At 42.1% G+C, this 27,493-nt stretch overlaps 1 protein-coding gene across 1 annotated transcript in view; it reads left to right on the top strand.

The window, feature by feature from the left end:
• The window catches only part of NSUN7 (NOP2/Sun RNA methyltransferase family member 7), a 1,092,683-nt gene that overhangs the window by 732,644 nt on the left and 332,546 nt on the right, over positions 1-27,493 (top strand). Inside the window, exon 8 of the mRNA XM_044061490.1 lies at positions 25,954-26,097. Coding sequence (XP_043917425.1) covers positions 25,954-26,097 — 144 coding nt within the window. The remainder of the gene's footprint in view (positions 1-25,953; positions 26,098-27,493) is intronic.

The following is a 27,493-nucleotide window of genomic DNA, read 5'->3' as shown; positions in this document are numbered from 1 at the left end:
TCCCAGGGACTCTTGCCTGACACATGTGGTGATTTTCCCCCCAGGGGCAGAGGGGGAAACAACAATAACAGACGCCGCCCTCGTGGCAGAGGGGGACTGCAAAACCAGGGTGACAGAGAAACTTTCTCTGCCAAACCTTTACAGCATCCCTGAAGGGTTGCCCGACTGCTGACCTCTGGAGGCAGTCGGGGGAAGACTTTCGCTGTACCCAAAAGCCTGGCAAAATATAACAAGAGACAGATGGGTACTATCCATCATATCCGGAGGTTACAAAATTCCCTTCCATCAATCCCCCATAGAATCGAAAAAGCCCATCCCAGATGTCCCACCCAATCTAAGGGATCAAGCAGTCACAGAAGTTTCAAGACTGCTAGAAAAAAGAGCCATTCAAGAACTCCCCGCAGACCAACTAGGATCCGGAACTTACTCAAGATTCTTTTTAGTACCAAAAAAGACAGGGAACTGGAGACTGATACTGGATCTCAGCAGATTGAACAAATCTGTACAAAAAGAAAAGTTCCAGATGGTGACACTGCAGTCCATTTTCCCTTTTCTGGGTCAGGACAATTGAATGTGCTCCATAGATCTTCAGGACGCGTACTACCATATCAAGATGGGCAGACGCTCCAGGAGATTTCTTTGCTTCCGGGTAGGGGCCAGTCATTACCAGTTCAGGGCTCTGCCCTTTGGTCTCACCTCAGCCCCCAGGGTATTCACCAAGTGTATGGCAGTAGTTACGGCTCACCTGAGGCGTCAAGGATTCCAGGTGTTTCCCTATTTAGACGACTGACTCCTGACTGCTACCACCAGGCATCAACTCTTAGAGGCACGGGATTATACAATCACATCATGCACTCAACTAGGCATTACAGTAAATTTCGAAAAATCTGCCTTGTTGCCCTGTCAGTCTATTACATACATAGGAGCAGAATTAAACACAAAAGAAATGTTTGCAAGATTACCACAGAAAAGAGTTTCCACTATTCGTCAACAAGTGTTAATTCTAATGCAGAGCAAAAGGGTTCAAGTCAGACATGTCCTCCAAGCTCCAGGCTCCATGGCAGCTGCAATTCTTCTTGTCCCATTAGCACATTTCCACATGAGAAATCTTCAGTGGCTTCTTTTCACGCAGTGGTCTTTCCAGGAACTACCCATGTCTCACATGATCCTGATCACAGAAATATGCAAAAGGCACCTTTCTTGGTGGATGGTCTCCCCACTAGTAATTCAGGGCAGACCTTTCATACAACCCCCTCCGGTAACCACAGTGACCACGGACGCCTCCCTGATAGGGTGGAGGGGGGCATTATCTAGGCAGGACAGTCCAAGGCACTTGGCAACCTCACGAGTACCGTCTGCATATCAATGTCCTAGAAATGAGAGTGGTTCTCCTAGCGTTGCAAGCCCTTCAAGACTCTCTTCCTTCCGAGACCATTGCAATCCAAACGGACAACATGTCAGTGGTGTGGTACATCAACAAACAGGGTGGGACCAGGTCTTACCCCTTGTGTCGAGAAGCTCTCAGACTGTGGCAATGAGCGATTTCCTCCCAACGTTTTCTGATAGCAATGCACATCCCTGGGAAATCCAACGTTATAGTGGACAAGCGCGGCAGAGCTATCCTCATGCCTCATGAGTGGTCTCTGAATCAGGAAGTTGCGGATCTTCCGCAAATGGGGACAGCCTTGCTGCGACCTATTTGCCACTCCTGTCAACAACAAATGCAGCAGCTACATCTCCCTTCTTCCTCTTCCAGGTCATATACCCAGAGATGCTTTAGTCCACGATTGGCCTCAGGGACTCCTTTATGCTTTTCCCCCTTTTCCCCTAATTCCAAGACTCATACAGAAAGCAAAATCGTTGGGTTGCAAAATGATTTTCATTGCCCCATACTGGCCTTGACAAATATGGTTCTCGTTCCTATGCCTCCACCTTCTGGATCAACCGTGGATCCTGGACCCGGTTCCAGATCTTCTGATTCACCAATCAGGCGGATTGCACCAATCCCTTCAAACTCTCCAGCTCACAGCTTGGTTGCTCCACTTCCAACCTTAGTCAGGCTTTCCAATATCTCCCCAGCAGTCCGTGATATTATTGATTCCTCACATAAGTCTACTGCGAGGAAAACATATGCTAGTAAATGGAAACATTTTTCTTACTGGGCAGAATCTAGAAATTTGGATCCTTTCTCAGCCTCAATCCATGAGATTCTTGAATTTCTAACACAGCATTTTCAGTCTGGTGCGGCTTCCGCTACCATTAGAGTACAACTAGCTGCCATCTCTAATTTTCATATCGGTATGCGTAATTGTAGCATAATGTCTCATAAGCTCTGCAAAACCTTTATGAAAGGAACATCTCTTCTCAGACCCCTAGTTAGAGATCCTCCCCCTCCTTGGGATCTCAATTTAGTTTTAGCCTCCTTAATTTTGTCTCCCTTTGAACTGGCAGCATCATGCTCTTTAAACTTTCTTTCTTGGAAGACACTTTTTCTGGTTGCTATCACTTCAGCTAGACATGTTTCAGAACTTCAAGCACTATGTGTTCGTCCTCCTTACCTGGTGTTTCACAAGGACAGAGTTTCTCTGAGGACCAATCCATCCTTTATTCCTAAAGTCTGCTCAGAGAACAATTTAAATCAATCCATAGATCTCCCAGTTTTCTTTCCTAATCACAGCAACAAGGCAGAATACAAGCTCCACCAATTGGGTGTACACAGACAATTGCGTTTTTACCTCCATAGAACTAAGGAACTAAGAAAGTCAGACCAGTTATTTCTTATGCTTTTAACAAACAAGGCCTTCCAGTTTCCAAAGTGACCTTATCCAGATGGTTATCTGACACTGTTGCCTTTATTTATCAGTTACGATATAAAGAGCTACCAGCTAATCCAAAAGGTCATTCTACTAGAGCATTAGCCACCTCTGTAGCATTTCAGTCTAGGTTGCCCATAGACTCAGTCTGTGCAGCTGCCACTTGGGCAAACCCCCACACTTGTATCTCTCATTACAATGTAGATATGGTCTCCTGGAGCAGAGCTTCCTTTGGTTCTACTATTCTGAAGAGTTTGTTCCAATGAGCCACCTGGGATTTTAGGTGCTAGGGACGCTGTCCCAAACAACAAGAATGAAGGCGAGATAGACAACTTAACATAAAGAAGTTATGTACCTACCATAACGTTCCATGTTAGTTGTCTTCATCTCGCCTTCCTTCTTGCGTCCCTCCCTCCTTCCCCCTTTCTAGAGGATTGTGAGGAGTTCTCTTTTGTTTTTCACTGGCTGAGCATCTTTTATTATTTCACATGCCAGGTAAATCTATAACTCTTTCCTTGTTTAGGTGTATTGGACAACCAGTTTTATTAACTGGTTACTCTACTAATGTCTAGTGTGCGCTATCACAAACGAGATCTGGGTAGCTGACGCTGGGCATTCTGGAATAAGGGGTAGCCTCGAGCCAGTAAATAGCTCTTGAGCTATAGAAGATGGCCGAGTCGGAGCCGAGGATCAGCTCCAAACCCAAACAGCAAGAAGGAAGGCGAGATGAAGACAACTAAAATGGAATGTTATGGTAGGTACATAACTTCTTTATCTCCTACTCAGCAGGGCATTAAAAGAGTCATCAAAATGTAGGCCTGCTATACAGTTATAAGAAACTCCACACAAATGCTGCTAGACTGTCCCTTGCACAAGCTTTCCTACTCCCCACTCTGATCTATGCAGCAACTATCCTCTCAAACTTCCATTCCAACCTTCTGTCTAAATTGGAACTCACCTACAACAAAATTACAAGATTTGCCTCCAACCTGCCCTACCGCTTTCACCACTACCTAGCCTTAAAAAACCTGCAGTGGCTGAAATTTCATCAAATCCTACTTTCCCAGCTTATCATGACACATTCTGTCTTACATGAAACTTCCTCCTGCCCCTGTCTCTCCTCCCTCGTCCATACCTACACTCCCAACCGTGCCCTCCGTAGTTCTCAACAGCATCTTATGCAAGTTTATGTGCCCAACAAAAATATTAGCAAACTCCTCTACAGCCACTCAGTGGGAAATGCCTGGAATAAACCACCACTCAGTGTTAGATCTATCCAAAACCTTAACTCTTTTAAAATGGCTCTAAAAGAGACCCTGTGTAAGTCATGGTCATGCCAGTGCAATCACCCAACTTACCCCTATCTTCACTTCCTTTACTCCACTAATACTCCTGCTGCAGCCATCTCTTCTTCAGTCTCTCGCATCCTACGATCACTGTAGTCTTAGATGGTGATCTATGCTTTGGGACAATTCTCCTGTACATAGGGTACATTTATAATTTGTTCACTCTATTTTGCTTACATGTGACCATTTTTAGTTTTCGTCTTAATATTGTAGGTTACTTTTGTAACCTAATTATGTCTTTCTCACTATTCATGATCTAGCATGATTTTTCTCTTGCTATGTTATCATGCTTGTTAACTTTAAATGATATTGTTTAATTTGTCATACGATTATTTGTGTTTGCATGTACTACTTGGAGCTTTTCTCCTCGGTCCTCCGCTGAAAAAGGGCTATTGCCCAGTCGGACTAACTCAGTTAACCAATGTCAAATAAAATAAAATTCTGTCTAGTCTTACCCAGTTATTGTACCATGGGGAATAATAAGTACATTCTCACCAAGTTCCTCCTCTTGAATTCATATCTTCCATATGAAATATTTTCATAAGTGTCTTCAGAAGTCTACCCTCTTTTGCTATATTTTCCCTTCTAGGTCCCCCATATATGTCCTTACTGTTGCAAATCAAGTTCCAGCCCCCACCTATATGTAATATTCCTTGCTGAAAGCTAGTTATTTCTCCCAAAAATGTCTTAAGCTCCATAATAGCTGTTTTAGGTGGAATATGAATACATGCCAGAGTAATCCTCCTCCATTGCCAGTAACCCCTTACTACCACAGATCTACCATCATTATCTCTTTTTTCTTTTTCTTATTTTTCTTCTTTCACTACTGGAGCTCCTCTAGCAAGTAGTATAAGTAAATGCATTTTCCTTTGTCCCTGATATTCTGCTGAATATCCATCCTGAAATGCTTTCTTTATCAAATTCACATACTCACTTTTTTCCAGATGTGCCTCCTGTAGCATTGCTGTTTGCACTTTGCAGTTTTTAATATAATTCAGTACTCTTACCTTTTCCTATAGTGTGAGCCATTCACATTTCAAAATAATATGGACAGTGTAGCCATTATGTTAAAATAAATTATACCCGCCTGTTGTATGTATGTATATATCAGCTTTTTTAAAGCTTTTGTGTTACATACGCCCATTAATGTTTGACAGGTTGAGCCTATATACAGTTATTTCTTGTCATCTCCATTTGAACCAATGTCACATTTTACAGGACTTTTTGTTTTAATGAAAACTCAGAAATAAAAAAAAAAAACACCCCAGAATATCCCCCATAACCTTTTACCTTTAAACACACAGAATTATGTGCATCTTCAAATAATGAAGTTTAACCGTCCTTATAGGAACAGTTGTTACAGATCAAAAGGGTTAGCCATGCTAAAATGCATGTTACAGCCTGCATGCCTACTTACTATAAGTTCTTGTCTTATCTTTATTCCATTCCAAGGTGTGAAAAAAAGCTTCTATGCTTTCAGACAACATTAACTTTTAGCCTTAAGAAAAAGTGCACTGGCTATTAAATAAAGCTAAATTATACACTGTTCTAATAAATGCAACTGTGAAGATTGGGTGAAGATAGATGAAGGCTGCCAGCATAGCCAGATAGAAATTTGTAGATAATTCTGTCATCTGTAAATATTAATGTAAACCACAGGCTTGTTGTCTTAAATGGTAAAAATAGTGTTACATGTGGAACTGAAAAAAATGTAACAACAGTGCACTCTACTGACCAAGTAAAGCATGTTGTGACCCTTTGATGTTAAAGCTCAGAGTCAGGAAGTCTAAAGTGAGGCATCATGCCTGTTGTTTTAAGGCCAGAGTTAATGGCCAGAATTTGCATGCATAAATGTCCTTTATTGCTCTGGTTTCTGCCCAGAGGTGAAGAATGTAAATTTAGTTTCTGTTAGCCTGGGAACCCAGGGAAGTGTGAAGAATGATGTAATGGGAACCAGGAATGTGATTTTAAAAACAGAGAGAATCAGAGAGCATTAAGCATTTTTGTCTTGACCATCCAACTCTCCAGCATTGTCTTCCTCTATATGTAAGTTTATCCTAGACTTGTGTTTTCTTTTAGAAATAGCTAGAAACTAGAAAGATTAGACTGTGTTTTTCTGTGATGTCAAAACTGTACTACTGAATTATTTTAAGTATTTCTCTGTGATCTCTGAACTCTTGACTAGCACTGTGTAGCAAGAAGTATTGCCTTGTGTTTTTATTATTTATTATTAAATATTTTAAAACCTTTCAATTGTGGCTGTTTTGTGTAGAGATAAGTTAAGCTCTAAGAGTACATTGCATGTATATAGGGATCCTGTACCAAGTCACTCTAATAAGCCTTGACTGTTTAGTTATACTACCAATTGGATAATAATATTGCACAGTAATAATTGGACATCCTTTTAAGAGCCTTTGAGTAGCTGATAATTATTAGCTGGGTGGTGGCAGTGATTTCTACCATATAGTCTGGGAAAAGGGGGCACAGCTGCAGAACCTGTGCCAGCCTTCCCCAGGAGTGGCTGTGTGGTTATATAAACTTTTCTCAAAGTGTGTGTGTGTGTGTGTGTGTGTGTGTGTGTGTGTGTGTGTGTGTGTGTGTGTGTGTGTGTGTGTGTGTGTCAGCTACTTGGGCAGGGACACGAAGCACTGGTTGGACAGACAGGGTGCTGGAGGTTTTAGCTTGCCCACTAGGCTGAGATCTGGGCCCTAAAGATGTGCCAGTGTGGAGTCTTATTGGCGACCTGGAGAGCAAGGGAGCGACCAGCCCCAGACTGACTGTGATCTCTATGTACTCTTAAGGGAAATTGCACTTTACTGTGTGTATTTGTTATCCTTTCCTCCTATATGAAACGCCCCTCACTGGTGTTAGTGGTGAGGATTGAGGCTCCTTGATTGCTGGGCCAGGGCACGGGCGTCACATATTAATTGTTTGGCAGTGGTGGGATATCCACACCACATATTAATTGGTTCGCCAATACTAATTGGCTTGTAGTGGTGTGGGTAGAGTGAATTCCTGTAGCTTGTGTACAGTGAGCTTTGAAAGTGTTTTGTACTGTAAATCAGCCACACAGTGAATACTCAGAGTTCAGATCACAATTGTTTTATTTCTTTTGTTAGCTTAGTTAGTCAGGGTGAGCAGGCAGCATGTCAGCAGAGGAGTATGGAAAGCTGACAAGGAACCAGCTGGCAGAGATGTGCCAGGTTAGGGGACTGGTGCATGTAAACCTGAGTAAGGCAGACCTAATTGCAGCCTTGGTTACAGCTGCATCAGAAAACAGCAACCAGGAGGACAATCAGACTAGCAGTGGAGATATAATACCCTCGGAGAATGGACAGCTCAACCTTTCTGCAGAGGACTTAAAATCCATTTGGAGCTAAAGAGACTTGAGTTGGAGGCCAGGCGTTTGGATATAGAAGCTGAGGAAAAGGAGCGGCAGAGGAACCATGAGAGGGAAATGCTGACTTTTCACCAGAGTCATGGAGGTAATGGGGAAGGGAGTAACTAGACCCCAGAAGCACAGAAGGTCAATAAATTTCTTCCGCAGTTTAAAGAGGGGGATAATTTTGATAGTTTCATTCATATGTTTCAGAGGGTATGCAAACAGTATAGTGTTGACCAAAGGCTCTGGTAGGGTTCCTGACCCCCTTACTCCATGGTAAAGCTGTAACTGTTTTGTCAAAAATGTCTGACGTTGCATGTTTTGATTATACTGCTGTTAAAAATCACTTGTTAGAATTGTTTAAGCTAACACCTGAAACGTATAGGAAAAAGTTTCGTGAGCATAGACGCAAGGCAGATGAAAGTGTGTGTGAATATGTTGCTGAACTGAGCACTTATTTCCATAGGTGGGTGAGTGGATGTAAGGTCACCACATTTGAAGGGCTGGCAGACCTGTTGGTGAGGAAACAAGCCCTTAGCACTTTGCCTGAGGATATGAAGATATGGCTAGCTGATAGACAATATACCACTAAAGATGAGTTGGGGTAGAAGAGAGACTTATACCTGGCAAGCAGGGCAGCCCTGCACAGGAAAGGGATCCCCAGTACTGCTCATGGGTCTAAAGGAACCCATGGTGGGCAGCACAGACTGCCCCAACAGAATCTGACAGTAGCAGGGGAAGCCACTAGTCCAGGAGCTAGGGTTAAATATTTTGAATGCAACCAGTGGGGCCATGTGGCAGTCCACAAAGGCAAGGTGGGGAACAAAAGGTGAGGGAGCCAGTAAGTGGGAAAGACAAAATGCCAATAGTAGGTTGTCTTGAGACAACAGGGGTACCGAACTACCACCCTGCAGATGTCCTGACAGGGAAGGAGTTTGATGAGGCAGTACCATATGCGTATGCAGTTACACACAGTCAGGCTAGGAGACAAGCATGTAGGTCTGGTAGACTGGTGGAGACCCAGACAGACTGCATACTTACAGCCAGGACTGGTGAGGTGGTTACTTCAGGGAGGGAGCAACTCTGTAGCAGTGAGACTGAAGGTGAGCCACAGCTGCTTGTGGGTACTGATGGTCCCTTGGACAGAGTGACTGCAAAGGTAGAGGTGAGTAGTAGTACCCAGGCTGACAGTGAGGTACCAGTGTCCAAGGATGCCAGACTTCCTGTGGAAGGGGAGCTGGGAAGAGTTACAAGGAGAGAGTTGAGACAGGCTCAACCCTCAGACCCTACTTTGCAAGGCCTGAAGCAGGTAGCTAGGGAGGCACTTGATTCTCAAGGAAAGGGGGAATCTGCATACTGGGACAAAGGGGTTACTGTACAGAGAGTGGACCCCTGAGGGAGGGCTAGAAGGTGAGAGAGTACAGCAGCTGGTAGTGCCTAGAGCCTACCGTCTGGTGCTTCTAGCCATAGCCCATGATATTCTCTTTGCAGGTCATATGAGCATAAAACATACAAAGAGGCGTATTATGCAGAACTTCCATTGGCCTGGAATTTCCAGAGATGTAATAGGGTACTGCAGGACCTGTAAGCAGTGCCAAAAGGTAGGCAAGGCAAGAGACAAGGTGAGAGCTCCTTTGATGCCTTTGCCTGTGATTGAGGAGCCATTTCAGTAGGTAGCTATGGATATTGTGGGTCCTCTGAATACCCCAAGTTCCACAGGGAAAACGTATATCCTAGTGGTAGTGGATTATGCTACACGATACCCTGAGGCAGTGACTTTGAAATCCATTGAGGCAGAGAAGGTGGCAAACGCTTTGTTAGAGATTTTCAGTAGGGTTGGTTTCCCAAAGAAGTACTGACTGACAGAGGTGCCAATTTCATGTCAGACCTGCTGGCTTGTCTGTGGAAGTCCTGTGGGGTGAAGCACATGAAGACCACCCCCTACCATCCCCAGACTAATGGTCTTGTTGAGAGGTTAAACTCTACAATCAAGTCCATGCTATGGCCATTTGCAGATCAGTTTAAGAGGGAGTGGGACAGATATTTTGCCCCATCTGTTCTTTGCTTACAGAGAGGTTCCCCAGGAATCCACAGGATGTAATGGGATCCTATCTCGCCTACATTCATAACTGATGGGCTCGGAGCCGATCCATCGGCTCCGACTCGGCCAACTAGTTCACTAGAACGAAGTCTCTTATTGGCTGGGCTACTCCCTATCCCAGGATGCACTACACCTGCTTCCCCAGATCTCGTTTGCCGCTTTACAAGCTGGACGTGGTCTCGACTTGGCTGGAGCTAAGTGGTTTCTTTTACCTTTTACTGGTCTTTGACCTTGGGGTTTTTCCTCTGAATATTGATAAAAACAGCTGTTTTAACAGCTACTCTCTGTCGATTGTGTGTTTGATAACTTTTTTGTGTGTGAAGTGATTTACTGGTACTTTATTTCGCTGTCGGGCAAGGCCCGTTTAAGTTAGAGGGCCTTTGCCCTACTTTTGAGAGTTTGTGTTATTATTTTTTCTTCGGGCAAAGCCCGTTTAAATTAGAGGGCTTTTGCCCGTTGTTTTTGTGGTGTTGTGTGTGTGTTTACTGTGTTCTCTTGTGAGGTAAATCTCCCTCTCAAGAGCTCGTGCCTTGTTTCTCGCGCTCTACAGTTGGCGCTAACCTTTTCATATTAGACTGCTTTTCATACTGTTCAATATGTCCAAAGAGCAGAAGTCAGGATTTAAAAAATGCACTCGGTGCAATTACAAAATGTCTATTACAGACAGTCATTCGATATGCGTGTATTGTTTGGGGCCTAAACATCTACAGGAGACATGTAGTGTATGTCATGCTTTCTCCTCTAGGGTTCTTCAAGAGCGCAAAAATAAACTGATCTTGAAGGGTCTTATTAAGCCCTCTTTTGAGGAGGCTTTAGATTCTCCTGTTACCTCTAAAAAGAAAAGATCGTCGGCTCCGACAAGTCCGTCGGAACCGACTGCTAAAAAGCAAAAGTCGACCTCTTCTTCCTTGGCTCCACTGACTTCGGGGCTGAGGGTCGAAGGGTCTGCCTCGATGCCTTTTTCCTCGGCTCCATTAGTTTCGGAGCCGCAGGTTGGAGTATCGAGAGGCGAATCACCTCCATCGGTTCCAGTGGTTTCGGAGCCGGTGGAGGTGTGCAGCTCAGACTCTTCCCCCTCAGCTCCGAAGAAAGCTCCTTCGGCGCCGATGGTGGTCCATGCTGTGGTGGAACCGGCGCCGACAGTGTTGGAGCCTTTTCGGAGCCGGTCCCTTACACTCTCGGAGCCGAGAGGAAAGTCTTCTCGTCTGTCTACCTCCTCGTCCATCCACCCTCCTAATAAGGATTCCAGGAGCATGGATAGGTACGGGAAGCGTACCCTGTCTTCAGCGGCCTTTACCTTACGGTCGCTGAACTATTTATGTCATTTTACCAGGCTCCAAAGGGACCTCCTTAAAGAGCTAAGTGACTTCCTCACTGGTAATCTACCTGAGGCGCTAGTCCCTACTGTTGGCGCTCAGATGACTACCTTGTTCTCCATCGTAAACTCGTCCATGAGGCTCATTTCGTATGCGGCCGAAGGGGCGAGTAGAGCAGCGGGAACAGGCGTTGCCCTCAGGAGACACGCCTGGTTACGCTTGTGTTCATTTGCGGAGGCCTTCAAGTCTTCCTTCGCCGACGCCCCCTTTGATGGGTCATCTTTGTTTGGACCCAAGGTGAAGGACACACTAACTCGGTGCGAGCAGGAGGGCAAGACCTTGACTGCCATTGGGGCCCGCTTTTCCGCTCCTTCTAGGCCTTACCCCAAGGTCCAGAGAGGAGGGAAAATGTGGTTCAGAAAATCTCAGAGGTCTTTCCCTACTCCACCCAGTGATTCCCCCTCCAGAGGCGGGGGGGGGGATTCAGGAAGACGCCGCCCCAGAGGCGGCAGAGGCCCCCGTAATTCTGGAGACCGCGATTCCTTTCATGGTTCTTCCTACAACCAGCGTCCCTGAGTTGTTGCCCGACTGTGCAGCTCCGGAGCCAGTCGGGGGTCGGTTTGCGGAGCACCCACAAGCTTGGGAATCTATAACAAGCGATCAGTGGGTGCTTCGGATTATTACCGGAGGCTATCTCATTCCCTTCAACAAGCCCCCCCCTTTCCTTAAGGGAAATCCCGGACGTGCCACCCAGTCAGCTGGATCAGGCAGCAATAGAGGTTTCAAAGCTGCTAGAAAAAGGAGCCATCCAGCCTGTCCCCACCGACCAGATCGGATCAGGAACTTATTCAAGATTATTTTTGGTGCCAAAAAAGACAGGGGACTTCAGGCCCATTTTGGACCTCAGTTCATTGAATCGTTTTGTGGAAAAGTCCAAATTCCGAATGGTCACCCTTCAATCCATTCTTCCATTGCTGGAGAAGGATGCATGGATGTGCTCCATAGATCTCCAGGACGCTTACTATCACATTCTGATAGCTCAAGAGTCCAGGAGACACTTACGCCCGCCTCGGAGTCAGTCATTTCCAATTCCGAGCACTGCCCTTTGGTCTCACCACAGCCCCCCAGGGTGTTCACCAAGTGTCTGGCAGTGGTGACTGCTCACCTGAGGAGTCTAGGATTCCAAGTGTTTCCATATCTGGACGACTGGCTCCTTACTGCCACCTCCGAGCATCTACTATTTCAGGCGCTCAACGCCACGTTCACCTTGGGCCGTTTCTTGGGGATTACGTTCAATTGGCAAAAATCTGTACTACAGCCATCTCAGCGTATTACTTTTATAGGCGCAGACTTAGATACAAAAAGGATGAGCGCCTTCTTACCGGCAGCAAGAATTCAGGTTCTGCAAAACCAAGTCAAATCCTGTCTCCTCCTATCAAGAGCTCCGGCCCATCTGATTCTACAACTGTTGGGCTCGATGGCGTCAACTATACTCTTAGTCCCCTTAGCCAGACTTCACATGCGAATTTTGCAATGGCTCCTATCGGTTCAATGGTCCTATCAGGAACTCCCCTTGAACCATTTAGTCATGATCACGGAGAGTTGCCATCGGGATCTGCGTTGGTGGCTCCTCCAATCCAATCTCGACCAGGGGCGACCCTTTATTCCTCAACCCCCTGTTGCCACTGTGACCACGGACGCCTCCCAGGTAGGGTGGGGGGGTCATTACCTGGACAGGTCGGTCCAAGGCACATGGCAAATCCAGGAAATGCATTTGCATATCAATATCCTGGAGATGAGAGCGGTTCTTTTGGTACTTCAAGCTCTCCATCACGCTCTCCCGCAAGGTCCGGTTGCTATCCTATCCGACAACATGTCGGTGGTTTGGTATATAAACAAGCAAGGTGGAACCAGGTCTTACCCACTGTGCAGAGAAGCCATGAGACTTTGGCACTGGGCGGTAGCTACCAACCGCTTTCTAATGGCAACGCACATACCGGGGAAATCCAATGTGATTGCGAACAGATTAAGCAGGACCATTCTGTTACCCCATGAGTGGTCCCTCAACCAGAGAGTGGCTGCGAAAATCTTCGCCAAATGGGGCCTCCCTTGCTGCGACCTGTTTGCCAGCCCCCACAATGCGAAGTGCAGAGAGTTCTTCATGCTGATCCCCTCCCAGGGACAGATTCCCAGGGACGCTCTGACCCACATTTGGCCCCCCGGTCTTCTTTATGCCTTCCCTCCGGTTCCCCTCCTACCGAGGGTGATACAGAAGGCCATTTACCTGGAGAGCGAGATGATTTTGATTGCCCCGCACTGGCCTCGTCAAGTTTGGTTTCCTTTCCTACAGAGGCATGCGATAGAAGGTCCATGGTTTTTGGACCCAGTGCGGACCTGTTGACTCATCAGTCAGGACGACTTCACCCGTCTCTCAGGTCATTGAAGTTGGCGGCATGGTTACTCCACTTCCATCCTTAGTCCGAGACAATTCCCTTTCTCCGGAGGTGATCCACATATTGTCTTCTTCTCATAAACCTTCCACTGTCAAACTTTATTCCAGCAAGTGGAAAAGGTTCGCCTTCTGGGCTCAGCAACGAGGTATAGACCCCCTTACTGCCCCAGTATCGGAGGTTCTGAATTTCTTGGCCTCTCCTTTTCAGTTGGGCTCTTCAGTTTCCACGATTAAGGTTCAGCTAGTGGCTATCTCTAATTTTCATGCTTCTTTTGAACCTTCATTGATGTCTCACAAACTTTGTAAGGCTTTCCTTAAAGGAGCATGGCTCCTTAGGCCTCCAATATCTCACCCTGTCCCCCCTTGGGACCTAAATATGGTTCTTGCTGCCTTAACTGCCCACCCTTTCGAACCAGCTGCTACCTGCGATTTGAAATTTCTGTCCTGGAAAACGGCCTTTTTAGTGGCCATAACTTCGGCCAGGCGGGTTTCAGAACTTCAAGCTCTTTGTTCTGATCCTCCCTATTTGATTTTTCACAAACATAGAGTGTCCTTGAAATTAAATCCCTCCTTTTTACCAAAGGTAGCTTCTTCTTTTTGTATTCAACAAACTATAGAGCTCCCTGTATTTTTTCCAGAGTTCTCTAATAATGCAGAATATATCTTTCATCAATTGGACGTCCATAGACAACTGCGTTTTTATTTGAATAGAACCGCTCAGACGCGGAAATCAAATCAACTGTTTGTTTCCTTTGCAATAAACAAATTGGGTCAACCAGTAGCTAAAACCTCCATAGCTAAATGGATTAAAGATTGTATCTCTTTCATTTATTCACAGGCTAACAAAGAGCTTCCCTTTCCAGTCAAGGCTCATTCTACCAGGGCAATAGCTACTTCTGTAGCTTTTCACTCCAAATTATCAATAGATGATATTTGTGCTGCGGCTATCTGGACTTCTCCGCACACTTTCATTTCTCATTACAAATTGGATGTGGTGTCCCGAGGCAGGGCTTCCTTTGGTTCCACAGTTCTCAGGAGTGTTTTCCAATGAGTCACCCGGGATTTAGGTGCTAGGGACGCTGTCCCATCAGTTATGAATGTAGGCGAGATAGGATCCCATTACATCTTTTAGTTATGTACTTACCATAACTTTAGATGTATGGGATCCATCTCGCCTACATTCATACATACCCACCCTCCTTCCCCCTTCCATTGGGATTTAGAGGAGATGTAGTTCCATTTGGAGATCTTCTCTTGAAGAACTTTAGTTGGTTGTAGTGACTACTATTTTTTCTGTGTTTGCATGTATGTATGAAAGCAAACAAACAAGATCTGGGGAAGCAGGTGTAGTGCATCCTGGGATAGGGAGTAGCCCAGCCAATAAGAGACTTCGTTCTAGTGAACTAGTTGGCCGAGTCGGAGCCGATGGATCGGCTCCGAGCCCATCAGTTATGAATGTAGGCGAGATGGATCCCATACATCCGAAGTTAAGTACATAACTAAAAGTTTTTCACCCTTTGAGTTGCTGTATGGGCATACGGTGAGGGGACCTCTAGATTTAATTTGAGATGAGTGAGAAGGTGAGTGCAAGTCTCACACGGAGTCTATTGTGGCATACGTCCTAAACCTCAGGACAAGGTTCAGAGAACTCATGGGCTTGGCCCTGGAAAACCTGGCCGAGGCCCAACAACAAAAAAGGTGTGGTATGACAGGAATGCTTGAGCTAGAGAGTATGCTGTGGGGTGGCAGGTAATGGTTCTCATTCCTGTCAGACACAACAAGCTCCAAGCAACTTGGGGGGGGACCCTACAAGGTGGTAAGAAAGGTAAGTGATGTTAACTACATGGTGGAACTGCTAGGCAGAAGGCAGAGGCACAAATTGTACCATGTTAACATGATGAAACCTTACCATGATTGGGAGGCCCTTGTGCTGAGCATTTGATGATATTGCCATCTACAGAATAGCATTCCTCCCTGGGTTGGAGCCTATGACTGAGATAAACCACTGGGTGCTCTTCCCCTTCTAAATAAATCTGGCTAAGTACAGTCCCCACCCCATGGTTTGAAGCATCCACCTGCACAACAAATTCCCTTCTGTAATCTGGACTAGCTAACACAGGAGGGTCCTCCCAAAGCTTGTTTAAGCTTCTGGAATGCCTGCACACATGCTGGGGTCCACACTACCTTATCTGGCCTGTTCTTCTTTGTCAGGTCTGTGAGGAGAGCAGCTACGGTACTATAACTGGGGACGAACCTTCTGTAGTACCCTGCTGTCCCTAAAAATGCCCTCACCTGCTTTTTAGTAACAAGTGCAGTCCATGCCTGAATGGCTTCCACTTTGGCAGAGGTCTCCTACCTAGGACATAAAGTGGGGAGTGGTAAGATAAGGCTGGAACCTGCCAAAGTGGAAGCCATTCAGGCATGGACTGCACCTGTTACTAAAAAGCAGGTGAGGGCATTTTTAGGGACAGCAGGGTACTACAGAAGGTTCGTCTCCAGTTATAGTACCGTAGCTGCTCCCCTCACAGACCTGACAAAGAAGAACAGGCCAGATAAGTTAGTGTGGACCCCAGCATGTGTGCAGGCATTCCAGAAGCTTAAAGAAGCTTTGGGAGGACCCCCTGTGTTAGCTAGTCCAGATTACAGAAGGGAATTTGTTGTGCAGGTGGATGCTTCAAACCATGGGGTGGGGACTGTACTTAGCCAGATTTATTTAGAAGGGGAAGAACACCCAGTGGTTTATCTCAGTCATAGGCTCCAACCCAGGGAGGAATGCTATGCAGCTGTAGAAAAGGAATATCTAGCCATAGTGTGGGCACTGCAGAAACTTCAGCCTTATTTGTATGGAATGAAATTCACTGTTATGACAGATCACAACCCCCTAACATGGTTAATCAGAGCCAGCCAGCAAAATGTCAAGTTGCTAAGATGGAACCTGGGGTTGCAAGCATATGACATGTCCATGCAGCACTGCAGTGGGATTAGCAATGCTAATGCAGATGGGCTGTCAAGACACGTAATGGGGTAAGTTATAGTCAGACAGACCTAACTCCCTCAAGCAGCATTTTTCAAGGGCCACTTGAAAAACTAGCTTGAGTTCTTCAGCTGGGAAGATATGTGAAGAGTGGGTGAAGATAGATGAAGGCTGCCAGCCTAGCCAGATAGAATTTTGGAGATAATTCTGTCATCTGTAAATATTAATGTAAACCACAGGCTTGTTGTCTTAAATGGTAAAAATATTGTTACATGTGAAACTGAAAAAAAATGTAACAACAGTGCACTCTACTGACCAAGTAAAGCATGTTGTGACCCTTTGATGTTAAAACTCGGAGTCAGGAAGTCTACAGTGAGGCATCCTGCCTGTTGTTTTAAGGTTAGAGTTAATGGCCAGAATTTGCATGCATAAATGTCCTTTATTGCTCTGGTTTCTGCCCAGAGGTGAAGAATATAAATGTAGTTTATGTTAGCCTGGGAACCCAGCGAAGTGTGAAGAATGATGTAATGGGAACCAGGAATGTGATTTTAAAAACAGAGAGAATCAGAGAGCATTAAGCATTGTTGTCTTGACCATCCAACTCTCCTGCACTGTCTTGCTCTATATGTAAGTTTATCTTAGACTTGTGTTTTCTCTTAGAAATAGATAGAAACTAGAAAGATTAGACTAAGTGTTTTTCTGTGATGTCAGAACTGTACTACTGAATTATTTTAAGTATTTCTCTGTGATCTCTGAACTCTTGACTAGCACTGTGTAGTAAGAAGTATTGTCTTGTGCTTTTATTATTGATTATTAAATATTTTAAAACCTTTCAATTGTGGCTGTTTTGTGTAGAGATAAGTTAAGCTGTAAGAGTACATTGCATGTATATAGGGATCCTGTACCAAGTCACTCTAATAAGCCTTGACTGTTTAGTTATAGTACCAATTGGATAATAATATTGCACAGGAATAATTGGACACCCTTTTAAGGGCCTTTGAGTAGATGATAATTATTATCTGGGGGGTGGCAGTGATTTCTACTGTATAGTCTAGGAAAAGGAGGCACAGCTGGAGAACCTGTGCCAGCCTTCCCCAGGAGTGTCTGTGTGGTTATATAAACTTTTTTTCAAAGTGTGTGTATATGTGTGTGTGTGTGTGTGTGTGTGTGTGTGTGTGTGTGTGTGTGTGTGTGTGAGACACGAAGCACTGGTTGGACAAAGAGGGTGCTGGAGGTTTTAGCTTGCCCACTAGGCTGAGATCTGGACCCTATAGCTGTGCCAGTGGGGAGTCTTATTGGGGACATGGAGAGCAATGGAGTGACCAGCCTCGGACTGACTGTGATCCCTGTGTGCTCTTAAGGTAAATTGCACTTTACTGTGTGTATTTGTTATCCTTTCCTCCTTTATGAGATGCCCCTCACTGGTGTTAGTAGTGAGGATTGAGGCTCCTTGATTGCTGGGCCAGGGCATGGGCGTCACAGCAACAAGGTGTTTTGGTATCAGAAAAACTGCTATCTCTTATTCACTATAATCATTTTGAACTTTATTTTTTACTAAGCTACTTGCCCTTCTACCTTTTATTTTACGTTTCTCTCAGTAAACAATGTCCACAACATTTGAAATTTATTGTCTAGACCTGTAGTTAGCTTGTCTGTCTCAAAACATAAGAATAGAATGTAGAACTGCCCCTAGCTGCAGACTTGGCAACTCACATTGAGCATTTATTTACTAAAGGAAAACTTCACCACATCCACAGTGTTCTCTAATTTTTATAACACACATGACTAAACAAGAAACTTGTTACTAGATTCGCACAAGGGCATTAATCCAGACATTCACCCATGCATAAGCAAAAGAAAATATCTCAGCTCTACGTATACTGTGATTAGTGCACATTTACACCCCATCACCCATTCCAACAGCCCAAGATTACAGCATATTAACTTGAATATGCTTTTGTCCAGGCTTTCTTCTCTTTTTATATCGTAATGTCTACATTTCTTAAAAATAAAAAGTACTTATTTACTTTATCATTTTTATCTCATACAACAATCACTGAAAATGCTTTTACTGAATAACATGCAGTTTATACCATAAACATTTTATACAAATACTGTTAAGAACATAAGTATTTTTACAGTTATTTTTTCCTTCTTCTCCCTTTAGTGTCCTTCCAAACATCAATGACCTGAAATGGGTGAATGCTTTTTAGTCCCCATCACAAGTTTAACAAAAATCAACAAAAGTTCACTTTTCTCAACCACTTTACTTGTAAAACTATATTTCACAAATGTGATTGATGCTTCATAGTATCACATTTATTCATTAATTTCAATTTTCCTGGTCTTCTCCCAACCCCAAACTCTGGTTCACATCCAAGATACTCCTGATTCCTCTAGTCAGCTCCTTTAAACTTTTTTCTGTCTCTCAAGCAGTTTCCTTTGGGAAATTGGAAAATATTTCACTGATAACATCTCTCTGTGGGCTTTATTATTAGAAGAATGAGAAGCAGAGTTCCCTTATGTTTATTGTTTCATTTTTTATTGGACAGACTTTTGTATTTCCTCCTTAGCCTGTTCTGCATCGCAAAATACTTTGATCCTCCAGGGGAAGAAAAATATGAAGACAGCTGGATTTTGAATGTTGAATCGCACATCTGCCTCTCGACATTCCCAAATAAAAATTGCTTCTCTTCTGCCTGGTTTACAGTAAATAATCATTTTTCACAAACATTCTACTGTCCATAATTTTAATACTTTGCCCTTCTGCCACAGTTTTGTCAAGATCAACTCTTTATGCTGGTATGATTGCATCTTTACTAATGCAGGTCTTGGCTGCTTTCTTATGGCCAGGTTTGGAGCATACACACAATGTACTCTCTTAATTACCAGATCCTGCTGTGAAATACCAGTCCAGTTGCTTATCTGTGCTTTCATAAAACTAATACAGTCCTTTCCTTCCAGTTTCTCTGGTAAAGCAGAAAATCTCAGATTTACTCTGTATACTCTGCCCTGTAACTCTGCTGTGTTTTGAAACAGCTCTTTTTGAGCAGCCTTATACTCAGCCAGCCTTTTCTTCATTTTGACCTCTGATTTTTTCAGTTTTATCAGTTTGTCTGAATAGCTGTTTTTTTTTCCAGTCTTGTTGTAATTGTTGATATACTCCTTCAATCTTTCATTTATTTTAATAATCTCTGAGCATATTTGATTTTTTTTCTTCTCTAAATTACTGGAAGCCATCTCTTGTACCAGAGCAGGAGCTTGAACTGTGTTTTGCTGAATGGCGTTAGAATTCTTCCCGATCAGTGTTTTCTCTTCACTGTTTCTAATTGATTTTCTTTCATGCTCTTTCAGTTTCCTCTTTGCTGGCATCTAGGCAATTTACTTACTAGTCAGTAACTGAATTTTACTAAAACTATCAGAATTATTATTCCTTATTTCTCATTCTTTTCATACTAGGAGAGCTGAAGTTAAGCTGTGATCAGTGTGCAGTCATCTCGGAAGTCTCTAGGTGGCAGATAGGCATTATACTCAATGAATGGCCTAATGAGGGCTGAGTAAAGGTGGACAATAACATCCCTAGATCTAGGCACAGTCCCTTTGTTTATAAGTTGTGCACTATATAAGACTTTCTTACAACAGTGGGCACATGTTGGTCAAAAGTTAGGTCACTGTCCACATAAGTCACATATTATGAGCAGCTGGGTCAACTCTTACAGTCATATTGTCACTGTGGTAAATCCCTGGGGGGTAATGCGTTTTTATCATTTAGTTTCAGTCCATGATTTTGGTAGTAGTTATTTATTTGTTACAAGCAGAACGGCTAGGTCATTTTTGGGTATTGACTGACTCCTTCTAGCTTGTAGTCATCTGCAAACTTAGTCAGCCCAGAGCCCTTTGGTATTGGCTTAGTATATTTCAGAAAAGTAAATGCCAAACAGGAGAGGCTCCAGCACAAACCCTGGGGGGGGGTTCTCCACTGGTGACTGGTCTCATTGTAGAGGTAACTTCCCCTATTTTGATTTTCTGTGTCCTATGTGTGAGCTAGTTGGCAATCCAGTGGGTGACATGGGGGTTTATTCCTGGTTTATTTAGCTTTTCTACTATGCCTAAGTTGGGAATTGTGTCAAAAGCTTTGGTCACGTTGAGGTATATGGGGTTTACTGTTTTGCCTTCATCCATTGCTTTGGTGACCTTTTCAAAAAAAGTCCACCAGGTTGAGTATGCATGGCCTGCCCTTGAAGAATCCAAACTGAGACGGGGCCTATGTTTGGAGGTTTCATATATTCTGATTAGTTAGTTTCTGTGATAAGCCTTTGCATGGTTTTGCATATGAGGTATTGCCTGGGTCTGTTTACCTGCCACCTGTTCACACAAAAAAATAATTCATAAGACGGGGGTTACATGTTTTAAACATGCCCTCATATGGCAATACCTATCCTGAGCTACTAAAAAAGTGACAGGAATTGAATATAAATTTAAGTTTAGACTACATGTGTCTTATGAATGATTTTTTTGCCTCTAAAGAAAGAGAATTATGTGCAGAGATTAACACTTTAGAGAAACAACTTGTGAGTTCAGCTGTATTTAATGAGAATATCTCCCTGTCCGATGCTATGCTGGGAGATTGGATGCCTATGACAAGCAATTAGAAACTACAAAAAGTGACATTAATGACTTCAGTAGTAGTCATATTTTTTCTTGGTCGAATCGTTCCTTGAATAATAACTCTACTTCTTTCCAAAATAAACGGGGCTCAGTGTATGACTTGGATAATTTTGAGCCATTGACTAATCAACAACAGTCTGTGGCAGGAAGTGAAATTCTAGTGGAGCACCCACCATCCAATAACCAATCGGAAGGAGGCAGAGACAGTATAGGAATGCCTCTGACGTCATCGCAGTCTGGAGATTCTTCAGTGAGACTTGTATCAGACTAGTGGGTATCTTCAATAAAAGAAAATTCACAAAATAAAGGCGCAATGAACAGTTCGAGTTCATCTTCTTTTTTAGAAACGAACCAGTGTGTGAGGCTCAACTTGTCAGAGAGAATAGCAGCTCAGGGACACGATACATCTGGTCAGCATTCCACGTCTCAAGGCAGGGTGAGGAACGGCCCAACAACAAGGAGCAGAACTGCCAAATAACAGTAAGTTCAAATAGAAATGCTTCTGGTTGTCAAAATGACTACAGTATACTTGCGGAATGCTCTTTGGTTATAAATTTATCAAAATATAGACTTTCTAATGCTGAAACATCATTGCTATCTCATGGAATTAAATTTGTACCTGCTGGGACTGATGATTTAGTAAATGCGATCACGGATTTGAACTTATTTTCAAGAAATTTGAATTTAAAAAATATTTTTAAGGACAGTAACATCTTTATGAATGGTCAGCTTAAAAGAAGTAGTACATTTATTCCTATTAGTGACCCTGTTAGTGTGTTTAACAGCATTTGTGAGAAACAAATTTGTGAATCCTATAGTAAAGGAATGTTTAAGAAATTATACAATTTAACTGCTGCTGAGTCTAATGCATTAAAATCTTTGCAGAGTAATGATGAAATAATGATAAAATAAGCAGATAAAGGGGGTGCTATTGTGTTAACGGATGCATTTGATTAATTGCAAACTATGAATGAATTGCTATCAGATGTACACACTTTCAAACTAATTAGTAATAAGGAAATAGATGAAATGATAAGTAGAATAAATATGTCTATGATTTGCAAATAATGGATGATACAAACATTGATACTTTCCACTTTTTAAGTGTACCATGCCCAACCATTCCTGTTATATATGGTCTCCCCAAAATACACAAGTCCCTCCATAAGCCTCCGATGAGACCTATAGTCTCTGGGAGGGGATGAGTAACGGAGTTTTTGTCTGTCTACTTACAGGATACACTAAAAAGTTTTTTGAAACATATACCCAGTAACAATAAAGGACACTGGTGATTTTTTGACCCAGTTACATGGTTGGTATACTAGTAATACCCATGGCCGTCTCCTCCTGTTAACCCTAGATATAAAGTCCCTCTTTACGGTCATTCCTAGTAGATATGGGATTGAGTGTATAAGGGAAATCTTGCAGGAATATGGTTGCTTTGCTGACAGACGGATTGAGACTCTTTGTGAGCTTTTAGAATTGGAGAGTAATATTTTTACCTTTAACAAACAAGTATACCATCAGATATCAGGAACGGCTATGGGTAGTGCAGTAGCCAACACTTATGCCAACCTGACATTGAGCAAATGGGAATAAACAAATGTATATGGTGAAACTAATGTGTATGCCTCTAATATTTTATTTTATAAGCGTTTTGTGGACGATGTTTCTTTTGGTTTGGCATGGAAGTGATGGAGAACTGCATAATTTTTTAAATTATTTGAATAATACGATTGAGTTCTTAAAGTCTGAAATGACTTTTTCTGATGTCTGTTTGAATTTCTTAGATGTTGGGTTACAATTGACAGATTCAGGAGTAGAAACTTGTATATATAAGAAGGAAGTGCAAGTGAATAAATAATTGCACAAGAGCAGTATACAGGCCAAAAGAACCTTTAAAGAGATTGTTAAGAGTCAGTACTTGTGGGCTAGTAGACTGAATACGAAAATGGATGTATGTGAGACACAGATGCAAGAAATGACAAATGATTTTTTAGAAAGAGGCTATAGTGTGAATGAATTAGAAATAGCTAGAAATGATACGATGCAGTTAAGAGATTCGAGGGCTAGATCCTACTTTTCTACTCAAGAAGGTGCCCCTTCTACCTGGATTCTCCCCAACCCCTGAGGTATTTGATGATGTTCAGTAGGGCCAGTGAATCAATAGAACAAATTATTAGGAGTAATTGGGACATTTTGAAGGCCATACCTGGCAATGAAAAATGGCTCCCAAATAAACCCGTTTACATATGGAAATTTTGACAACTTAAAAAAGCTTTTATGTTATAAGGAATTTACCCTTAATAATAGATTTATTGCTGTATTTAATAAAAAGGGAACTTTTCCATGTCATAATTGTTTATGTTGTTCCAGTATCAACCGATCTACAGAATTTATACATCCCATTTGTGGTAGAAAGTATACTTTTTGCTGTACTACTACTTGTAATACATCCTCGATTATATATCTGGCCACCTGTCAAAAATATATAAGCTTCAATGTTGGAAAACTATGAGAAGGTTAAGGGACAGGATCATAAAGCACAAGTCAGATGTACGTAGGAGGGTCCTCACTAATTCATTGGCCCAACATATTCTGGAAAATGATGATACACATCAGTTTTGTTTTGGGGTTATACATATTATATATCAAAATGTGAGACGCAGTGATATAGTTAATAGCGTGGACACAAAGGAGTATGAGTGGATTGTCCGTCTACATGCAGATAAATATCCAGGTCTTAATAAACAGGTTACATTGAAGCCGATTTTGAAAGCAAAGCAACAAAGAATAAAATAAGCCCATAGGGGGGCTATAATGCATAATTGTGCTTATTATTTATTTATCTATATGTGTGTGTGTGTGTGTGTGTGTGTGTGTGTGTGTGTGTGTGTGTGTGTGTGTGTGTATGTATATATATATATATATATATATATATATATATATATATTATGGATGACTGTTTTTAAGGTAATTAAGTGTTGATTCTAATTATTGCTTTTTGGTAGGTTGACTGTGTCATGTGATGTAATTAACTTGTATTTAAAAGTGATGGATTTTATGAACTTTTTTGTAAGACACTGAAGAAGAATATTTTATCCGAAAGCTTTGTTTTTTATTAAAGTACCTGAAGTTGTGGAGTTCTGCTTGTTTTTTGTTGCTTGAGAACAGGAATAACACAGATTCCCCATTACCTAACAGGTGATGTCAGATTTGGGAATATTGCGGAGAAGATGCAGAAGAAGAGGGGGGTGACCCACTGATTTCCCACACCCTTAAGAATATTCTTCCTGAAGGTCTGTCAGCTCATCAAGAAATCTTCATGGGTAGTTTCTTCAGCTTCAGATATTATTAAAGTGGCTATTAAATTTGCTTGGACTGGCCCATACATGGTGATTCCTTTCCCCAGGAGGGCTCTCAGGGTATTTTGTTCACCTAGCTAAGCTTGGTACATAAACCAGTCTTTTTAGGCAGCTCAGCTTGAACTGACCAATGGTTCAAGCATGTGGAAGGTGCCCTGAAGTTTTTCAAGCAGCCAGGCTGTTATATGCTATGCAGCATATAACCCATATAGCTAAGGCAGTGATCATTCAAATATCTACTGTTATGGTAACTTTACTTGCACAACTGTACTTACTTGGTAGTGGTAATATCAACAAGAACAAATTCTGAACTGTGTGCCTTCATGTGTTCTATACCATACCGTTTTCCACAGTGATGGTGATTGTGAGAACTAATAAAAGGTAGTATTTGCTGGATTTCTGAACCAATTTATGTAGTCTTCCCTCTAAAAACAAGAGGAAAATGTGAAAGGCTTTTGCATACCTTGAATGCACATAGCTGACTTGGCTGTTATGTGGAGAATACTAAATACAGCAGAATAATCTGATCCACTGTCTTGTTTCCTTTATAAAGGGCAAAACGGTCTGCTTGGTACTAAACAAATCTTATGAAATTAGCTTGCTATTATGTTGCGTTTTGTTAAGTCATCTGCAACAGAATACTTAACTGAAACCATCAAGTCACATTTTGCTGTAGGTGTTTCCAGTTCATATTTTAAGAATGCCTCTTCTATGGATACCTCTGAAGTTGTAATCTGTTCAAACTTCTACATGTTTAGAAAAGACAACATATTTGATGTCTGTGGAAAATGAAGAGATAGGACTGGATTTGGGGTTGGACATTATAGCCAAGGGATCGTATCTTAGCTGTACACCTGATTAATCTTACAGAACTGCGTTGGATTCTTCCCATTTGCTTTATTTACTGCTGCAGAAGTCATCCTGTAATAAAGATCATAGGATTGAGTGAGATACGTGCCACTTTAGCTCTTCAAGGAAGGGCCTTCTGTATAATGTGAATACATTCTCACTACCCTGGTTTAAAATGTGTAGTTGGATACAAAGTTGAGTTTTTATGCTTTACTAGTATTTTGCTGATTTTATGGCATGCTTATATTATCAGTAGTCATTACAATATATACTACAGTAATCCACAAGTTTCTTGCTGGAAGAATTGAAGATGGCATGAGTTGTATTATTTTGATGTGGGGCAAGTGGCAACTTATACCAGAGGAGCAGCAATGCCAGATTGGTGTTACTGTTTTTTAGGCTAAACCTTACCTGAAAGTCAGACAGGTTGATGCTGGTGATTATAAGCACATATATTGCATGTATTATTAAAACAGTTACTTTATTGTAGATCTACCATATGATGAGTATCCAATGTGCTGCACTTTATGGGACAGGTCAGATATTATATGTGCAGCTCTTTCAATTTGCAACCTTTATTAAAGTTGCTATTCAGGTTTTCAAGTATCATGACATTGCAAATGTACTGCTTGTTTTGCAAACTAGAATAGCATGAAAATGTGCAACATTTGTTTTCTTTTTGTATAGATGTTAAGTTATTGTCAGAGAATTTTGAAAGCAGTGATCCAACAGATCGCCTTTTCAACAAGGTAAAAGTTATCCTACTGCTTCCTCAGTGCTCTGCATCTGGAATCAGCAGTCCTGTGGAATTTCTTTTAAATGAATATGGAGGTAACTCTTGATGTGGCCTATTGTATTTCTTTGAGTTCATAAAATTTTCATAATAAAAATATTATAGCCCCTGTTTTGGTTATAAATAACTAGTGAAGTCTGTCAGCATTCTTTATAAAACAATGTGAAAAGTAAAGCATTTTAATGTATATAACTGATGGATTCCTGCCTCTTCTTGGCTGCCTTTGGTAATGGCCCAGTTCCAATAAACATGATTAATTTCTTTACATAGCATGCAAAGTACCTGCCAGATTCGCCCTTATCATTCATCTGCTTATTTTTTATGTTGCTAATTGTCAGAAGCTTGATTTCATTATTGCTTACTTTACTTTTTATTGGTAGTTTGAGTAATTTAACAAAGTTTCCCACTTGTCAGTTTACTGTAATGCCACAAAGTTGAAAACCGTTCTACATCTTCTTTTATAATACATTTAAATACCTTTTGTGATCTGTTGTAGGCATGTTTTGCTAATGATGACAAGAGGACCTAGCTTTCATTTGTCATTTCACTGCACATTTTCACATTATTGCTTCTACTCAGCCACCAGTTTTATCTTCTTTTCAGGCTGAGACACCAAATGATATCTGTGGTAAGGTGCTTCATGGTTGATCTACATTTTGGAATACAGACTCTACACTTAGGTTCTTGATGTATTACATTAAAACATGGTAACATTTAATTATTTTATAAGTGTTTGCAGGTATTATCACCCCCCCACACACATACACACCATTTTTATCATTGACCACACATATAATTTGTAAAAAGAATTAAAAAACTTCCTGCCCATCTGAAAATGTAACTGCAATTTCATTTGTTAGATTGTTTTAAATAACCTTCCATATCCTTCAGCTACAGACACCTCATACCCCTATCCAAATTTCTGTAAAGTAAAAAGTAGGGTATTGCTTCCCAGCACCTCTTTGTACATTTTGGGATACTAACTGCTGGCCGTTCTACTGGTAGCAGTTGCTGGAAAAAGGAAATCTGTCCTTTTTTATTCACTTAATATGTTATATTTTCTCGGACTGTAAACTAACCATGACACAAGGTAAACACTGTAGTATAGTTCTGCAGAGTATGCTGATTTAATTTTTTGGGGGGTATGTTAGCAAATGAGTAAACAAAAAAATTCTGTATGGGTAGACTTCTGTAGTAAAACAGCCATACATAAGTACAGGAAATCTGGAGCATAATATTGTAATATCCTTGTTTTGCCAAAGCTTCTTTAATGGTGGAGAGAATTGACTGAGAGGTGATAGAGCATTAGAGTGGGGAATACTGGATTTTAAGAGTTATTTGGTGGTGGTTAACAGTGCAGTGCCTGAGGAGAATAGAGTTTGGTGAGCTGAGATGGAAAAGATGGGGAGAATGGGGTGAAAGAAGAGTTGAGAT

This window comes from Protopterus annectens, chromosome 2.part0, assembly GCF_019279795.1.
Source record: "Protopterus annectens isolate FY-2018-M chromosome 2.part0, PAN1.0, whole genome shotgun sequence".
NCBI lineage: Eukaryota > Metazoa > Chordata > Ceratodontiformes > Protopteridae > Protopterus > Protopterus annectens.
Note: the sequence above shows the minus strand (reverse complement) of the source record. Positions and strands in the feature narration are given on the sequence as shown.